The sequence below is a fragment of the Pleurodeles waltl genome, chromosome 3_1, assembly GCF_031143425.1.
Source record: "Pleurodeles waltl isolate 20211129_DDA chromosome 3_1, aPleWal1.hap1.20221129, whole genome shotgun sequence".
Taxonomy (NCBI): Eukaryota; Metazoa; Chordata; class Amphibia; order Caudata; family Salamandridae; genus Pleurodeles; species Pleurodeles waltl.
In genome coordinates, this window is record NC_090440.1 from 301,742,353 (window position 1) to 301,762,591 (window position 20,239).

The following is a 20,239-nucleotide window of genomic DNA, read 5'->3' on the forward strand; positions in this document are numbered from 1 at the left end:
AATGAAAAACAAGTTAGGAGTTTGTCACTACCAGGACATAAAAAAGTTTAAAGTACATGTCCAACCTTTTAAATACACAGCACCCTACCCTTTGGGCTACCTCGGCCTACATTAAGGGTGACTTCTATGTATATAGCATTTAATACACAGGCCATGGGTATATGGTACACCACTCTACAAAACACTTAAAATTAAACTAAATATGCCACTTAGGTAAATGACAATCCAATCAGACCATGTTTAGGGGAGTGAGCACAGGCACTTCAGCACACATTAGCAGTGATAAAGTGTACAGAGTCCTAAGGCCAACAAAAATAAATCTCAGCAAGACTGATCACGAGTCATGTTTGCTACTTGAATACGACTAGAACAAGGTTCTAAGGGAAGTCGCACCAAAGGAGGACCAGAAAACAGGTCTGTCCTACTGTTTTGTGTTGCTCTGAAAACTGGTTCAGCTCATGGTAATGATGATGGGCCTCAAGCAGCCCTGCCCAGCTTCCAGCATTGCCCCCTCCGGAAGATTTTAACATACAAAAAAGTGACAAATACTAAGAAAATCATTAGACCAGGGTGAATCAGTAAATCTTATCCAACCTGTGAAGAAACCTCAGCAACTAAGAAATCATGATTTTCCTGCTCAGATGTTTTAGTCCCAAACCAATGTCTTCAGTGGAAGATCAATGATGATTTATTCAACTTCAAAGGACCCTCGCCATGCATTGCTTTGGACCTTGACAGCTGGACGTTTTTGACCTTCATTTCAGACACTAGGTCAGAATGTAAAAACGTTGATTGGGATGACTTACTTGGTGTTTGGGACCTTCACTCCATTGTAATCGATTTCACATCATGCCAATATGCCGGTCATTCCTGAACAGTGACTGTTTATTGCTTTTTTTTTATTAAACCTTAAAAATCATAGATTACAGGTTTTTGGTATCTGACTAATTGTAATTTAAAATCCACTCTAACTGTAAAATCATGTTTTAAGTCACAGTTTTGAAAATGCCACTTTTAGAATGTTGCATATTTGGGGCTGGATTGGGCTAACTTTAAAGTATATATAGCCAATTACCCTAGCTGAAAGTATTCAATGAAGGTTTTAAATTCTAGGACAAGTAAATGAATTGTCTTGACCGATATATTTATTTCCAGTTATTTGGCTTTTCATACTATTTTTGAAATCCACTTAAACATGTCCATTAGATCACATCCAGATAAACATATTGTAACACTCTACGAAACAATACATGTTTTTCACAAAACATATACCATGATTGCATAAACACACAATCAATACATTTTAAATTGTGTTTGTCTGACCAATCTGATGATTTGCAAAGATGCAGAGGTTAAAAAATAAATATGTACAATAGACACTCAGAAAAGAATTACAAATAAATCAGTGTATTGTCATAAATTGATCTAGAACACCCAAGGGACACCAATAGCAAGAGGGTCATTGCATGGTCAATAACAGTGACTGTAACCTCTGCATCTTTTCCTCTCCCCCCAAATCATGCCAAGGTTCACCATCTAAGATGATCTCATGTTTGCCACATCTAGGTGACAGTGGTAGGCAGTATATAGACCTTGACATGGTGATGGTGGACCATGGAACTAGATAGTAAGAGGTAGTACCACTGAGGATAGTAACTGCACTCATGGCAGCCAAGGCCCTGCATCTTGGCAGTTAGGAAGTAACCTAGCATACTTACCTAGCATACTAATAGGAGGTTTTCTTCTCCCTAACAGCCTATCAACAGACAGGCACATATATGGAGCAGACAAAACCATCAGGGAGACCAGCTTCATATTTAGGAAATATGATTTTTTCTCACTCATTTTTAACAGGTGTTTGTGAACCTAACACAGTTATGCTGGCTGGTAACCTGAGTCAAAAAATGGCATGAGGCTTTGGCTGCAATCAAACCTCGTTCTTCATTTATTTTTTACCTACCAAAGGACCCACCGATTCCATCGCCTGTAACTCCTAATTCACAGAACAATAGCATATATTTACCAGGAAGAAACAGTAACACTGCATGCGATTTTCACACAGCCCAAGTACTGTGCAACTCACGGTCTGGGTAAAAGAAGCAATATAACCTCAATTAAACGACTTAAATTAACCAATTGGGTGGACTAACGATTATAAGTATAACTTTAATAGGATGAAGAATATACCATTTGAAATTGCGGTATGGGAGACTGTATGCATGACTTACAAAATACTCATGTCTTAAATCTTGATCATTGCTGTCAAAATATAAGAGTTTTTTTGCAAGCTAATTGCACACTGTTAAGCTAGACTTCCTTGAAGGACATAGTTTAAACAAGGATATATTTTTATAGCCGTGATGGAAATAAACAACTATCATTATGAGTAGTATTGAAGAAACTCCGTGAAAATGTTATAAATGAAGATTATCACATTATGGGGGTTATTCTAACTTTGGAGGAGGTGTTAATCCGTCCCAAAAGTGACGGAAAAGTGACGGATTTACCACCAGCCGTATTACGAGTCCATTATATCCTATGGAACTCGTAATACGGCTGGTGGTATATCCGTCACTTTACCGTCACTTTTGGGACGGATTAACACTCCTCCAAAGTTAGAATAACCCCCTATATGTTGAGTTTAGACAAAATATATAACTCTACAGATACAGGGATAGCAATCCACCTCCTAAAATGATCTGTTGTGATGTATCTATAAATCTTATAAAGAGTGCCTGACCTAGACGCATGAGCTTTATTATTTATACCATTCTTGAACTGTATGACATGAATATTTAGCTGAACTGCAGTTTATCTTGATCACATTTTATTGTGTTATAAATAAATCCATAGAGTGGCGAGAACGTTCAAATCTACTTAAGAAATTATCACTATAATTCAAAATTAGTCTAAATGTCAACCATTATAGCTTTGGCAAATAGACCAAAACCTCGGCGGATATCACATTAGGGCGATGGGTGCGGCACCAAATTTAATTGTAATTTTGCAGCAATTTAAAAGTAATTTATTTGATTATTCATCACTGCATTGCACATGAATAAGTATTAAGGGAAGGAAAACAAGCATGGTAGTAGAAATAAATAGAGAAGTTAGTGTGGACCCTGGGAAATTATTTTTCCCGGAACGACGGTAGAAGCATTTGAATTGAAAACCAGAAGCATAAAGCAGGCACCTGTAGCCATCCCTACAGGGAGCTTCAAACCCTTCAAGGCCGAAAAATACCTGTGAGATATGGAAAACTCAGGGACTCTCATCATATTCTGCTCGTGATGTGGGGGCATCATTTTGCGTTGGCCATTGTTAAAAACAGAAGTTAAAACTAATCAAAACTAAGCTAAAGAACATTAAATTGAGGACGCTAAGGGAAGTTTGCCATTATCAGATTCGAAAGGAAGGAAACACAATAAGGTGCTATAAAAATCGCTAGGCAAAAGAAAAAGTCTGGATGGTTTTATTTCTAGGTGTCAATGGATCATTGCTGGCATTGGCAAATATAGCCCTTCCTGGCAATGCATATCTTTACTACTGGTGAGTTGAAAAAAGAAGGAAATACGAGAGTAACACTAAAGGGAATATTTACATGCCCTGTGACCTGGCTGTGATGCCCTGCGTCACAGGGAAAGGACAGAAATGAACTGTATTTAGAAGATTCAATGCATTTCTGGCCTTTCCCCCAGCTCTGACAAACAAATTGCTGGCTAGCGCCAAAGCAGACACCCTAGCACCATGGTGCAAGGGTGTCTGAATAGTAAGCAGGATAGGTTTTTTGCAAAAAGGGAAACCTTCCTGCACAAACACAATCCAGAGAGGCATTTTCCTCTTTCTGTATGTATGCTGCAGAATGCAGCACACATAGAAAGAGAAAACAACAAGGAGAAATAAAGATATTTCTCCTTGTTGCTCCTGCCCCGGGGAGGCATACAGTTTTGCCGCATTCCCAGGTTTACAGATTCTTGCAAAACTGGGAATGTGGCAAAACCCATGGCTGTTGTGGGGAACACCCACGGCAACCCCCAAGTCCGCCTCCCTGATGCAGTGTAAGGCAACACAGCAACTTGTCATACATTTAGGGCCCTTCAAATGTAGTGCCCTTTGTACCTTCAAAGCTGAGTATCATTCAGCAGACCAACTAGAGCCTTAAGATCCACTCAAAATATCCACTCTGTCATGACAGTGAGTCACTCCTATTCCTGTTTGGCAGTCTACCAATGGAACACCCTACTTTTGAATCTTTAAACTCCGTCAAATCTCCCCTTGTTTAAGAAGATTTTGAAAACATGTGTTACCTAGATCTACAATGTATTACACTGGCAGTCTTTTGCCAACAATTGAAATGCAAGCAGCAACAATTGAAAGTTGTAATCTCAGATCTCATGAGCAACAGGAGTTCAAAATCTGCTTTTGGAAACAAATTACACCTTTTCTGCACTGCACTTTGGAATTATCAAACCAAACAGTAAATGGAATTTAGACTAATCTTAGTTGCAGTATAGAGATGCCTGCATTCCTTCAGGCCAGGCTAAAATTGTACTGCAACTGAGGGAAGTTTGTTGGATCCACAGGTTGTTTATGATAGTGCTAAACTGCTGAATGTGTGACATGGCTGAGTAATGGGTGTTGAACTGTGATCAACCACAACCTGAATCAATTGTAGATGCCCAGCAACTTTCTTATGGCTCACAGATTTTACAGAGAAAGGAAGTAAGACTCAAAGAGAACTAGTGATGTTCTAGGACAACACAATAAGGTTGAGTGAAGATGCCAGGATTAGAACTTGAGTCTTATGTTTTCACAGTCAACAGCTAACTACTCAATCACTAGACAACATTTATTTTCTGAACAAGGACCAAAACCCCAATCACAGTCCCAGGTCTTCACAGCCACCAGTCCGGTGTGGCAGTGCAACAACATTCAGTCTTCCAGTTAAGAAACGGATATAACCTACTGCACCCAGCTCACCCTCCATCCAATATCTGGCCCACTTTGTATAATAAGTGTGCATTGTAATTCTGGCCTCGGTAGGCATCAAGACAACCGTACACAATGAATAGCATTTAGGTGCTAAACCCTTTTTCTAAATGTCTAAACTTCTCAGCTAGGTTAACTGAGAGCCACGCCAGAATTTAAAGGGATTTTCCAAAGATTAAACAAATTTGTTCAGTCAGGATCATGCCACTTGTCAATGAATACGTAAATGCTAGACCAGCACACATTTCTTCCCTAAACACTCAAGTTAATATCTTAATCCCAACACTCAAAAATCACCAGGACACCTGAACAGAGCACAGCCGTGGTGACTTCTGTACTCCTGCCCATCTAACCATAACAAAACAACTGCAATAAACATTTATAATTCTGTTTTATTATACAATATTTGAAAAGATGATTCAGTGAGTGTGATGCTTGCGGCCAGTACCTATGGTTGCTGGTGGGGCCCACTGGCATTCATTTTTGTGGACTGGCACTTATTTTTGGTACAAAAAACAAACAAAAGTACACAGTTCCAGACAATAGATCCTGTACAGTTGCATACAGTGAACAATAGAGACTTTGAGTCTGCTCTTTTTAGAACAAGAGCCCTCACTCACCAATTGGTGACATGCTTCATCATCGGGATTTTGCTCCTCGTCAGGCCGGCACTGCAATGCCTGATGGGCCCCTTGTGGGGGCTTTTTGCCAGAGATCTTTTGAGTGTAAAAATTGCCGGTTGCTGAGTGCTAGTATGTGGGCTTGGTATATATATATGTGAGGATAAAAATGGCTAGAGGCGTGAAAACATCATATTTAATCAACACAGACATTTGTCATGATTAAAAACAGAATATGGGTAAGGATTAGAAGTAATGTCTAGTCCACCCTCAAAGACACAAAACTAACAGTCCCTGAATTGAGGGAGTGTGGAAAACTTGAGTACAGAAATTACTATACTTCTATTACAGAGTTCAACATGTTTCTCGCAAAAAATGTCATTTAAGATGGGTGCGAATTGTCAGGACCAAAAATGTATCTAATCCACATGTTATAACCCAATAGGGGATTAATTCATACCACAGGAACCTAAAAAAAGCAAAGAGTACAGACTCATAATGCAAATAAAATTATGTGCACAGTGAGCTCAATCAGGTGAAAATCCCTAATGTGCAGTGTATCACACAGTAAAATATATATTGAAAAAACTCCTCTCAATTCAGAGGATAAATCCTTACCCTCCTTGTATTAAAGGATGGGCCCCATCGGGATAACGGTGAGCATCAGTAGTCCAAGCTGGTATAATCAACTAAGTATAAATGCAGATTGCATGTCATACATAACAGTTGTATATATGAAAAATTATAAATAAATTCAAACTGTCAGAACAAGCTCAAAATATGGGCCAAACATGTCCGATTACAATAAAAAGAATGTGCATAGTATGGGGACACAGACAGTAACCAGCACAATGATGTTATATACTCAATTAGTCTTAGTAATAAGAACACAGGATCATAATAGTGCCCAGTGTATCAATGATTCTTGGGTTAATGACAGCTCCCACCAAGGGTCGATATGGTGGAGAGTTGGTGGTATGTGGCATAAATATGTCCATAATATCTCATAGATGAAGGTTTTATCAATGGCCCTCAAAAAATGACAGCTCCCTCCAAGCGGTTTCCCAGAAAATTGGCACACCTCTGTTATTTCGCGTCAGGCAATACACGAAGGAAAGTGATAGATAACTTTCTGAAAGTACTTAGGGCCATATGTACAAACACTTTTTCCCATAGACACAGAATGGGTAAAAACCTTTGCTACATCTGACCCTTAGTTTGAAAAAATTATAACTCCCACCAAGTTCTGAAGTAGATATAGGTGTGCCCATAGTATCAAAAGGTATAAATTAGCAAGGGCCCCCAAAAATAATGACAGCTCCCACCAAGCGTTTTTTGACAAAACTGGTATAATCCTGTCATATCGCGTCAAGCAGTACGCAAGCAGAAACAAGGAATGCAGATCGCCCAGATTCAGGCGATCTGCTGGTTAGAATTGGAGTAACGTGAAACTTACCAGAGAGGGGCAAATAAATGGTGGTTAAGCATAGTACTAGAAAGAGGACTAAGGATTGAGAATAGTGCCTGCCATATTGTAACGATGTTACGCAGAAAAAGAACTTATTTTTTGTCAACAAACTTTGAACCACAGCAAAAGAGAGACATGATGGAAAAATAATGACAAAGGAAAAACGAAGAGATGAAAAATCACCTGTAAGAGTGAGAAAAAGAGCCAGGGATTGTCTTGTGTGGAATTAAAGAGGATGAGGTGGCAAATTTTCTGGCTGACCACACCCAACCACTCCTTTGAAGGGGCCTGCACACGTCCCAACTATATTTCTGATACATGTCTTGGAGATCTTGGACAGAGGAGTGCAAAAGCTAGCACAATGGGAACCTGGCAACACAGACAGCAAAGTAATTTTAAACTTGCCCAGTTTGTCATGTCCAAGGTATTGGTGACCGAGGAGGATTATAGTAAGGGTACAGACCAAATTGAGCCCCCACTAGCGATGGTGCTGTAGAGGCGTTTTAGCTCTCCAGTCCCTAGAAATCTATGAAGAAAGTGGCAAACCCAACACTGTACTTAACGTCATAGTTTTGATAAAATTGACTAACTAGCATTATGTAATAATACAGGCAGAAATCTGAGCGTGCAGTTTTACACAGCCGATATTTTTTCAAAATGAGCATAGAATGCTTCACTCATTTTCCCACCCTGCATTTTACAAGTAGATTCTGGGTCAGATGTTTAGACTCTGAATCTGTTCGGATAATGGTGGAAACATCCATAGCTATACAATTCTAGAAAGCAGGACTAGACACATCATATAGGCTCATACATCAATATTACTGCTTAATTACATAGAGCTTACAGGATCAGACTGAAAACAGGTGACACTAATCTTACATGCTTAGGCATCAGATAGTAGTGATATCTCAGAAAGCTATACCAATATTAATTTTCTAAGTGCTAAGATTCTAGGACTGCGGGCTAGGAGTTTCAGTAACTGAGCATCTGAAAGTTCTTAATGGGTTGCCCGTCCCTGTACTGAATGAACCAGATGAGTGAGGTTATCAACTGAATCTGACCTTGGCTATTTTACACAGGTGGCTTGGATACAGGCAGTAAGATAACCTTGAACAAACAGCTTTTCAACATAAAGTGGGAGCTCAAGAATAAATGTGTAGGGTTACATGAAGTATCCTTGACCTTGGTCTTCTAGAAGGTTAGCAGTAAAATGTTTGTATTTGTAATTCTACTCATACTAACTACAAGATCTCTTCATGAGAACACATATGCCTCACCATTTCTGCAGCATCCCCATTCTGAGATCAATCCAGCTCAATCATACCTCAACCATAATCCTTAGAACAGTGGTTCTCAAGATGTGGACCAGGGAATATTAAATAATATTAACAGAAGAGGTCCCCAGCTCTCAGTAATGACTCAATGGAGGGGTCCCCTGATTCCAATAAAGAGTCAGTGGGGATCCCTGGGTTCCAATAATGATAAAGGGGGGTCCACAGAAGTCAAAAGGTTGGGAACCACTGTCTTAGAACATCCCCAGTACAATACAAGCCCTACTGTAACCGTTTCAGAACCTTCATAGGAATACAGGATATTGGAATTTAGCCATCTTTTCACTGGTCAACGGTTTAGGTGTTGTAACCAGGTTAATGGGATATGAACTTTCTCTTCTGCCTGTCATCTCACCTATTGATAAGTAACAATTTTGATTTATCTTCCACATGTTTCATGATCTGGTCAAGGAATTCACCCATAAGAAATAGTGTCTCGAGATGTTTTAGGCAAGTATCCAGAAAGTTATTCTGCAATGCCTGTTAGGAGCTTAGGAGGGTTGTTATCATACTCACTGATGAAATGACTGTGGTTGGAGTAGCAGTGCTAAATTTAGACAGTGTTACATCTGCAAGCTAAAATTATGGACGTGTGCATTGGCATATTTTGTTCCTACTAACTTTTGTAAAATTTCATACAACTTGTGAAATTACGTGAGTTTATCTTTGTAGGGAATAATTTTTGCCATTATCTCAGATTACATTTTGAAATTTCTCACTGGATACCACTGGAGACGGTTTTGAGTACAAAAGGTTTCCTTGCAAGACATTAAGGCCCTTTTTACAAACCTGGAGGTCTCGTGACAACCAGGTTTGCAGCAGCAGTCCGACCACCGCCAATGCGGCAGTCCGACCTCCATATTACGACCACAGCGGTTGTGCAGTGGTCCGACCGCCAGCACCGCCAGGATTAGTCGTTCCAGCGGTCTGGAGGTCATGGATGTCCTAATCCGCCAGGGCAGCGTTGCAAGCAGGGCTGCTCTGAGGATTACGACTTCGTTCTCCGCCAGCGATTTCATGCCAGTAGTACTGCCATGAAAAGGCAGGCGGGGGACAGGTGCATGGGGCCCTCTTACCAGCACAGCACAATATTTACTGTCTGTTTTGCAGACAGTAAACATTGCAAGGTTGCTGGTGCACCCTGTGCACTACAGTATTGCTGCCAGCTCTATTACCAACCGGAGACAATGCTATAGGCTGTTTCCCACTAGGCCAGCGGGAGGAAACTCAGGTTTCTGCCCGCTGACCCAGCGGGAAACTCGTAATGGGACTGGAGGGGAGGCAGCCACAATAGCGGCAACCTCCCCATAGGAATTTCGGCGAATGGGCTTTTCCGTCCACCGAAATCATAATGAGGCCCTTGATGTTTGAACTGGTATAAACTATTTTATCACTTAAGACTTTTGTTCTAGAGGTTTGCACTTGCCTAGAAAAAGTTACACAAAATCCTTTGATGTATAATTTTGCGAAAATATGCAGATTTTGCTTACTGTGTAATTCAGGAATTTAACCAGTGTAATTATATTTTTTCCTAGTCCTACTAATACCTTCATAGCTTCTTCTCATCAGATTCCTTCACTGTTACCTCCGGTATAACATGATTTCCAACACATCCAATGGTAAAACAGTTTGATCTCCATCCTTGCAACACCTGAGTGGTACATTTAACTGACTTATAATTAGATAGTACTACATAAGTCCTGGGCCTGTAAATTAAATACTGCTAGTAGCCTGCAGCAGTCTAAATTAGTACTGAAAAACATGACTCTGACCTGCCATTTGCAGCCCATGTGTGCATAGTTGTAAAACTCCCATATCAATCTGGTAAAATGACCCTATTGACAGGCCTAAACCTTCCATTTCAATACTTACAAGTCACTTATGTCTCCTAAGGTAGGATCTAAGGGCTCATAGGACAGGCTGTATGGTAAGGATGAAGGAAACATGCTTATGTTTTACATGTCCTCGCATGGAAAAATCTAAAAATTTGTATTTCACTGGGCCAAGGCTGTCGTTCCCATAGAAAAGCACTGGGCTACATTATGCTAACTTATAAAGCACATCTTCAGTGTAGGAATACCTAGAACAGTAGTTCAAAGGCTCAAATGAATAGCAATTCTAAATCCAATCTAATGGTCAAGATAGATTTTAAATTACTATTTTGAAAATGCTGCGTTTAGAAAGTTGGTATTTTCCTGCCTAAACCAAATGTATCTTTCTGACAGTGTCCTGGGTCACCTGGCTGCTAATGGCTCTCCCATGTTATGATGTGAAAAAGTGTTCCTCTGCTGAGCACGATGACCTCCAGGTTATACCTAGCCTAATGTGGACCTTCAAAGAGTAGCCTGAGAGCCGTACTCAGCCACTTCCTGACTTCAGAAAATTCCTACCCTGTCACTGGCCAATGCAGATCACGCCTGGGCCTACTTGTCTTTATTTCACTACACAGGCTGGTGCCAAACCCAGGGCAAGGAGAAGAACTGACCTGAACCATTATTAGGGTTTAACAAATGGCAGTCCCCCACCCAGAGGCTGATGATGGGTATAAAAGTGCCATCCCCAGAAGCTGAAATTGGAACACTCCAGGACTTGAGGAGATTCAGAAGGATTGCGCTGCTATCTGAAAAAGGAAGACTGGGCCTGTTTGCCTTGAATCCAGGACCCCAGAAGTGACTCCAAGGGTCAGTTGGCTGACATCTTGTTTGAGCTACAGGGACACAACATGCTGCAGAAGTCTTTCCTTCTTTTCATTGTCCAGTACCAACTGGACCTGACCTGGGCCCCTATGCTGCCTTCTGTGGAAGTGAGCCCTAACCCTTCCCCCCAGCAAATGCTTTATTCACGGTCCCATACCATTAGATAGAGTCAAAGTGCACAATTCCCTGCCTAACAGAAGGTTGGATCCGATGCAATGCAGACCCTTGCAGTGTTGTGCATCTTCCCTGAATCTGATGGCGATTGATGCAGAGTCCTGCAAAGTTACACCGCACACCTCCCAACAAAGTTTCTCCAAACTTTTCGCCGAGCAACACTGAGGTCCACAAAACAACCGCTCTGTAAATCTCACAGCGAAGTGAGAAGGTAAAGTTTCCAGTGGGACAAACTGTGTCCTGAATCTGTCCTGGGCTACCTCTTAGTTGGCATGAACTTGTGACTTTGCCCCAGTCCAGTGCGACCAGATACCTGCAGCAGAAGCTTCCTCCTTATGACACTATTGTTATCTAAAACTTTAAAAAGACATAACTCTGGCTCTACTGTTCGGATTTGTGTCAGTTTGGTGTCATTTTATTGTTTTAAACATTCCCTCATTTTGGAAATTGGTTTAGAATTCGAAGGCAAGCTACCAACAACTTGCTGCCTCCCTCTCAGCAGCTTGTACATGACTGCCTGTCAGCTGCCTTGAGAGTATGCAGCGGCCCTCTTGCAATAGCATCAGTTTGAACGCTTGAAAGATTGTGCCCCCCTTCGTAGGTTCTTTTATTTTATTTCTAGCATTTTCCCATTTTTTTCTTTCACTCATTTTTTATCTTTATTCCTATGTCTTCTTTTTTCAAATCTGTCCTTCAGTCTTGCTTTTGTATGTTTCTTTTTATCTCCATTTCTTTCTCTTTCATTCTGTTTTTCTTTCTTTACTTTTTCTTTCTTCTCCTTCTTTCCTCTACGTTTCTCATTTTTCTTTTTCTGTTCTTTTTTCTGCTTCTTTCTACTTTCTTATTTACTTTCAGTTTTTTCCTTTCTTCTTGCTTATTCATCCTTTCTGTAATTAATCTTTCATTTATGTTTTTTTATTAAGTGCCGAAATATACAGTAACAAACCACTCTCAATGTGTGGGATATTTATATAGGAAATTGCCATCTTTGGTGTGGTTTGCCTTAACTGTTTTTACTGCCTGTAGATCTCTGTGCACTTTACCCCTACTAACCAGAGGTAACATACCTCAGCTCCTTCTTTGTACAAGATGAAATGGATATACCCCTTACAGGCAAATTTAACCCGTAAGTCCATAGTATATGGACCTGTAAGCTAAATGTACCCTAGGCCTGTAAACCTAATTTCCCTAGTGAACTGCAGCACTCCTTACGTCATCCACTACAGTGATAGTGTAAAACATAGCTTCGGCCATACATTGTAGACAGACCAAAGAAGATTTTAAACTGCAATGTGACCTGTCAAAATAGACCTTGTTAACAGGTCAAAACCTTTCTTTGAAATGTTAATAATTCACCTCTAAGTAGGTCTACTGCCCATATGGCAGGGTGCATGGTGATTAAAAGTAGGACATATAGCAATTTAATGTTAAACATATTGTTGTAGTCAAAGGGCCACAAAAGCTGGCTGCTACTTAGGAAAACACTGGATTATATTATTACATTTAATAATGCCAAATTCAGGTAGGAAACTGTTAGAAATATGATTCAACTGTCATACAGCAGCTAAGTAGCTCCTCTGACAAGGTGTGAAAACAGCTGCCAGAGCAGAGACAAAGGGTTATGCTGTGATGTTAAGTGGATTTGTAGAACAATATGCCATGGTATCTTGGTGCTGAGCAGGAGTGAGCCTAGCCAAACCGAGGGCCTAGTAGTACTACTCACAAAGGCCTGCTCATCAACTTCCTGTGTGGAATGCAAGAAGTGAGAAGAAGCTTCTTATATGTAGTGGCAGGTTGTTCTATGCTTAGGATCAATGTATGAGAAGGCTCAAGGCCAGTATCTTGTTTTTGATATGTGTGGGATGTTAGCAAATAAGAGTGAAGACAAGTGGAGGTATCTGGAGAATCTGTGAAAGCAGATGGGATTGTTGAGCTATGCTGGGAGAGTGTTATGTAGAGTCTTCAAAGTGTGGGTGAGAAGTTTGAAATGTGCTTGTTTCAGTAAGGGGCACCAGTGGAGATTCTTCATGTGAGTTGTGATGTGAGTGAGGTGTGGGTTGGGTTGGGAGTGATTCTGACTGCAGAGTTCTAAGTGGTCAGGAGCCTTCTGGTGAGTTTCCATAGTCCATCTTGCTTGGGACCAGAACACGCATGATGGTTCACCGAGTGCTGAGTAGAGGCCATTTGAAAATCTTCAGTGTAAAAAAGCATGCATGAGGAAGTGACGGCATTGACTTGAGAGGCCATGTTGAGTTTGCAGTCAATGATGATCCAGTGGTTCTTGGCATGGGTGTGCCGGTAGAGGTGGGTGTTGGTCCTAGCTCTGTTGCCTACCAGGTGAAGTAACATAATGAAGTGCTTTCCCCAAAGATCAAGATTTCAGTCTTGTCTGTGGTCAGGTTTAGGCAGTTGGTTTTCATCCAGTAGGTGATTTCTGTCCGAGTATTAGGTGTCCTGTCCATGAGAGAGAGACTGTGTTTTGTGCCATCAGCATAGAGATGGATGGTTTTACTCCAACATAGTGTCTTCCAGGTCCAGGAAAGTTCTGACTTCAGAAGGCCAGAGACCCAGTACCTATACCCAAAAGTACTTTTGATGTGGGGGTGACTTCAAAGGATCTCACTGAAATTCACAAGTCCCCCTTTCAGCCTAGCCCTAGCCCTATCCTTTGAAGTGTAAGCATGAGCCCTTCCCAAACTCTTTCCTAGGAAGACCCATCAGTATGTATTTGAATGCAGATGCAATTGAGTATCCTATGTTGTGGGCGTCTAAGGGGAATGCACAAATATAGTTCTCACCCAGCCAATGCAAGACGTGTATTGGAGACAGGCTGTAGGCACACAAGGTAGTGACCGTGAGAAATACCCATTTTCTAAAAGTGGAATTTCTAAAATAGTAATAATAAATCTGATTTTACCAGTAAAAGGGATTTATCATTACCATTCCAATGATATCAAACATGGTTCAACTACTCCATTCTGTTCAGGAATTACATCTTAAAAGTATATTAAGTAATTCCCAATGCTGGCCTATGAGAGGAGCAGACTTCACAGTAATTGAAAATGACTTCGGAGTTTTTCATTACCAGGGCATGAAAAACTTAAAACTGCATGTCCTGCTTTTATTTACTGGCACCCTACCCTATAGCATACCTAGGGCCTACCTTGGGGGTGAATTATAGGTAAGAAAAGGTGAGTTTAAGGCTTGGCAAAAGGCGTTAGATGCCAAGTTGAAGTGGCAGTGAAACTGCAAACACAGGCTCTGCAATGGCAGATCTGAGACATGTTTACAGGGCTACTTAAGAGGGTGGCACAATCAGTGCTGCAGGCCCACTAGCAGCATTTCATTTACAGGCCGTGGGTATATGGTATACCACCTTACAAGGGACTTGCACATAGTTTAAATATGCCAATTATAGAAACACCAAAGTTAAAAAAAAATTGGGGTGAAGCACATGCACTTTAGCAGCGGTAAAGTGCTCAGTATTCTAAGGCCAACAAAAAGATAGAGCTAAAACAGAAGGTGAAAGGCAAAAAGACTGGGGTAAGACCGACCTAAGGATGCCAGGTCAAACAGCTGCAGCTAAAGTGGTAAAAATAGTTACCCTAATTTTAGCCACATTATAGTTGTATTGCACTGACTCCAGTTTTTATTTGAATAGATACAACCCACTTACACATGCAGGATTGTGAGAAATTGGGTTGTTGGTTGACTGCAGTGCAAGCCCTGGTCAAGCAACAGCCACAATCCCCTGCAGGATGAATCACAAAGAGTCACTTATTTAACCTGTCCTTGACCCTGGGTAGCTTGAATAAAAAGCAGTCAGGCTAATCTTAGAGGCAATTCATAAAGTATTTATGCAGCACACAAACAGTAATAGAGTGAAAACACAACACAAGAAAAATCCCAAACCAATTCAGACAAATAGTGGAATTTGTAATAAATTATTTGACATCAAAATCCATTTAGTAGAACCGTTTTCTTTTTTTTTTAAGTTTAAGGTTCAAAATAGCAAGTCCTCAGTTTTGGAGAAATGGCCACCTGGGCACCTTTAGTACCACAACCAATGGTTCAAGACTCCGTCCGGCTGGGTCAAGTGTGTGTTCAAGATGGTGGGATTCTGGTATGTCCCTGTGATTCTGAAAAGGAGGCCAGCAAAACTAGTCCTTGGAGTCACTTCTGGAAGACCTGGGTGCAGGTGAAGATGCAAGGCTCCTCAGAAGGAGTGGTCGCTGAAGTTTCAAGGCAGGACCCAGGCAGCAAAGCAGTCCTTCCAGGTTCAGTAGCAGTCTGGCAGAGTGCACAGCAGGTCACAGTAGCAGAAATCCCCTTGGAGTCCTTCCGCAGGTCCATTAGTGTACTGAAGAGTGCATCTTGGAGCCCTGCTCCTATAAGGAGGTAGAAGTTTCCATAACGGTTCTTTGAAGGTCCAGGACTTTCCTGCCTTCCCTGCCCTGGCTCCTAGCTGGCTGCACTGACAATAGATGGTCATTAAGACTATTGTGAGGTGGCAGAACACAGTTTATTCATGTTCAATTGGGGCTGAGTTGAGCTCTTCCCCATCAAGTCAGTTCATTACCCATTTAGGCTCTGCTAATCCCACTATTGTGTAACTGTCTGGGAGGAATTCACAAAGTCCTGTCAGTTACATCCAGTCATGTGACCTAAGGCAGGCTGCGGGCACAGGGCGCTAAGGGAAGGAACATGCCAACTTTTAGAAAAAGGCATTTCCAACTTGTGATAAATTCAACTTTACCACTAAAGATGCTTTATCATTACAAGTTCATAGGTACCAAACATGATATGGCTAGCTCCTCTGGTTTAGCAATTACAGCTTATTAAATATAATAAGGAATCCCCAATGTTATCCGATGAGAGGGGAAGGCCTCACAGCAGTGAAAAATGAATGTGGGAGTTTTTCACTACTAGGACACACAAAACTTGTCCTACCTTTCAAATACATAGCATCCTGCTGTAAAAGCTACTTAGGGCCAACCTTAGGGGTGACATATAAAATAATAGGGGAGGTTAGAGCTTGACAAGGGATTTTAGATGTCAAGTCGACATAGAAGTGAGACACTTCCTTCAGGCTGCAATGGCAGGCCTGGGTCAAGGTTTAAGGTGCTTAAGAGGGTGGCACAATAAGTGCTACAAGCCCACTGGAAACATTTGATTTACATGTGCTAGGCATATGGTATACCACTCTACAAGGGACTTACATGTATATTAGATATGCCGATTATGTATATGCGAAGCAAACCATGTTTTAGGGCGAGAGCACAAGCACTTTAGCACGGGTTAGCAGTGGTAAAGTGCACAGAGTGCAAAGGCCAACCAAGCAAAAATGGAGCAAAAAGTAGTAGGAGGAAGGCAAAAAGTTTGGGGGTGACTGTAGAAAGGGCCATTTTCAACAAGAATGAGAAACAAATCATGTATAAAATGATTGCAAAAATGTTTTGTGTATGTTACTCTCTCTGTTTAGCACTGATCTACCCATTCAAATCTCTAAGGGCACAGGTATTTTTTTAAATAATCGTGATTAACCATTTTGTCTATTCTCATACAGTACCAGTTACCATTCTCATACAGTACCAGTTCTCATACAGTACCAGTTAATGAATAACTCCTTCAATAATATTAACCCTTATAAAAGTTTGACTTTAGCCAGCCCCACACATCATTACTGTGCGTTCTAACTTCCTTTACCGTCAAAGTTCAATAATCTGTAGAAGAGCATCAGATTCAAGTTTGAAAAGAGGACAACTACCACCCAATTCTACTCCTTCTTTGGCATCATGTACCTGAGTGAACATGATGGAGACAATTCACTATATATCAAACATGAGGCGATACATTTGGGCCATGCACATAAGTACATATTGGCTTATCTTAATGGTATATATTTAGTTGACTTCAAGAGAAATAAAGATTGAGGGGTTGTTTAGAGGTGGCAGGAGTGTGACTGCCAAAAAGGTACTGATGTCCCTTCCACCTACTTCTTGGTTTCCTCACATCATTTTGAGGTGAGAAATAACTTAGTTTCCAAGCCACAGCCTGAAGTCGCTCACTCTCAGGAAACCTGAGCTGATTGGTTACCGTCTGTTTAGGGAAGGCATTATTATTGTTTCATACCCAGAACCACTATGCAAGGCAATGTGGTACTGGGCATAGTAAATAGATAAACACCCAAAACACACTAGAACGCTTAACATCCTGGGAAGACTCACTTTTTGTATTTTTTTTTATTTAAAAAAACTCCACTTCATGGGCTTGTTTCCGAACACTACCAACCATAAAGATATGGCAGCCCGCCCGACTTTGACAGTTACACTGAGAATGAGCACAACATTAGCAAAATGAATGTATTTTGTGGTACGCAACTTTGAAACGCCACAAAAAACAATATAAATGTTGCTTTATTTAAGCCTGATTGAGCCTGGTTCGAAAAGAAAATGTCTTGAGCAGTGTCTCTTGCCCGTATCTCAAGTGACTTTTGAATGCGAGGTATACCCTCGCATTACATTTTTATGCAAAGTACCAGAAAATACAATTTGAAAAACTGTATTAAATTTTTACAATAGTTAACAGAAAAAATAATTTCCAATTAGAGCAGGAATTTTAATTATTGTGCGCGGTATGCTAAACCAGCCCCTGGGTCAGTACCCAGTATAGGTTACAGAATGATACATGGACTGTGAAGAATGGGAAATGTTTTTTTATGTAAGCTGAATATGTTTAATTTTAAAGCACCATTATAGATATGTTGTTACAGGGGCATCAGTGTTTTTTCCCACTCGCGACTTTCAGTCCTTCACATTCAAACGTTGAATGTCCATTAACATTTAACAGCCTAGGCTACCGGTCTGCGCTAGTACAAACAGCTGCTGCCTTAATTATGTCTACAAAAACATTTCAGATGTTTTATCCGATAACCATTCATTGTGTGGGTTCTTCATTATGAGTCAGCCCCAGCATGTTTAAAATTCACAGTAATTTTTCCAATCTAAATGTAACGCAGATAATTATAATTCTGTCAGTAGTTAATTAGCCAACCTATAATCACCTTGTCTACTATCAGTTTGGAAGATCAAGACCAGAAGGCGAAAAACAGCGTAGCTGTGAATTTGCATTTGAATGCGATCTATGACAATTTACACACCATCAGTAGATCTTATTATTAATGTTAACAACATAAACAAATAAAAACATGTTAATACCTAAATTGTACCAGACATCCATTTCGCCACTAAGGGTCCGCACATCAACAATTGTTTGTCCAAGAAAGTCATCAGATTCTTTTTTAAAATGTTGCTTTACTCTAGATTTGATGTCATCATCTTCATCCCACACTCTAACTTTTATCCTGTCAGTGGAGTTATGGCATTCGCTGTAGATTATAAATAGAAAGAGAGGACAAGTTATATTTTATACATCACATATCTATCTGGCACTGCATACTTTTAGGTATACTGCTGGGTATGTTTTTTCAACCACAAGGTACCCCTACACACAAATAACAGGGACCATATTGTTCAGCACTTATATTTAAATAAAATTTAAGTTGGGTGTTTACAACTTTTCTTAGGAACTCACCATCAGTGCTGCCAAAAGCAGAGTTTGAGTGAACACACCCACTACTTAGTTTCAATTCCTTCTCAATCCTCATTTTTCTAGCACTCTACACTTAGGCCCTCATTACGACCCTGGCGGTTATGAGACGGCAAGGGCCATGGTGGAGGTCGGACTGCCACCAAAGCAGTGGTCTGGCCTCCACATTAGGACCCTGGCGGAGCCACCACGGTCTGATGGCCAGTGTTGCCAGGTTGCTGCCAGTCAATAGCCTGGCGGGGGCCGGCGGTCTTAATCCGAGACCCCTCTCTGCCAGCTTTTGCATGGTGGGCTCACCATCATGCAAAGGCTGGCGGAGACAGGGTGCAGGGCACTGAGAGGGCACATGGACCGCACATGCACTTGGCATGGGCAGTGCAGGGGCCCCATGGACTGCCTGAATTACAGGCAGTGAAAAGGGCGGCACCCATCGCACCGCAACATTGCTGCTGGCTTGATTATGAGCTGGCGTCAATGCTGTGGTGAGTTTGCTGCTGGGCCATAATTGGGACGGCGGGCAGAAAACCTGAGTGACACTTTTCTGTCTGAAAGAGTTTGGCGGGCAGCAGAACTCAAAATGAGGCCCTTACTGTCTTTATCCCACTCGTACATGTTTGTTAGAAATTGGGGTGTTGGTGGACTAGAGAATGAGCCTTGGACAAGCAACAGCCTCAGTCCCTTGCAGGATGAACCACAAAAAAACACACAAAATTTTCTTCTGCTTAACCCTTTTATAGATTAGCACAAAAAGCAGTCAGACTTATCTTAGAGGCAATGAATAACATATTTATGCAGCTCACAAACAGTATTAAATTGAAAATACAACACAAGAAAAGTCCCAAACCAATTTAGAAAAAAATAGAGTACATTTTAATAAACTGTTTGACACCAAGACAACAAAACTCCAATCAGTACAACCGGAGTTATGAATTGGTAAAGATTGTAATAAAAAGTACAACCTAAAAGATCAAAGTGCCAGCCACAGACATTTAGTCAAGCAAGACCTGGTCAAATTCGAAAGTAGAGCACAGTTCAGTAAAAAAGGTAGTGGATTAGGCTTGGTCAGTGCTCAGACTAAAAGGTCAAAGCACAAACCACAGACATCTAGTTGCACAAGACTGGGTCAAAGTTGAACAATATGACCAACTGTGATTGAGCATGGCTCGGATACAAGAGGATTGCACCCAGTCAACACTTACCTTCAGACCTAGAAAAAGTCTTGGGAAAAATGTTCTGAGAAAGTAATGTTCAGCAGGGCAAAACTGCAAGAGATGTCCAAGGAGGAAACGTCACAGTCGGATACCCTTGGGTTGAAAGCTGCGGTGAAGATTTCTATGTTCAGAATAAGTC

At 41.0% G+C, this 20,239-nt stretch overlaps 1 protein-coding gene across 1 annotated transcript in view; it reads right to left on the reverse strand.

Moving 5' to 3' along the window:
- Window positions 1–20,239, reverse strand: part of UNC13C (unc-13 homolog C) — a 1,168,779-nt gene that overhangs the window by 629,086 nt on the left and 519,454 nt on the right. Inside the window, exon 11 of the mRNA XM_069222447.1 lies at window positions 18,499–18,668. Within this exon, the coding sequence (XP_069078548.1) occupies window positions 18,499–18,668 (170 nt within the window). The remainder of the gene's footprint in view (window positions 1–18,498; window positions 18,669–20,239) is intronic.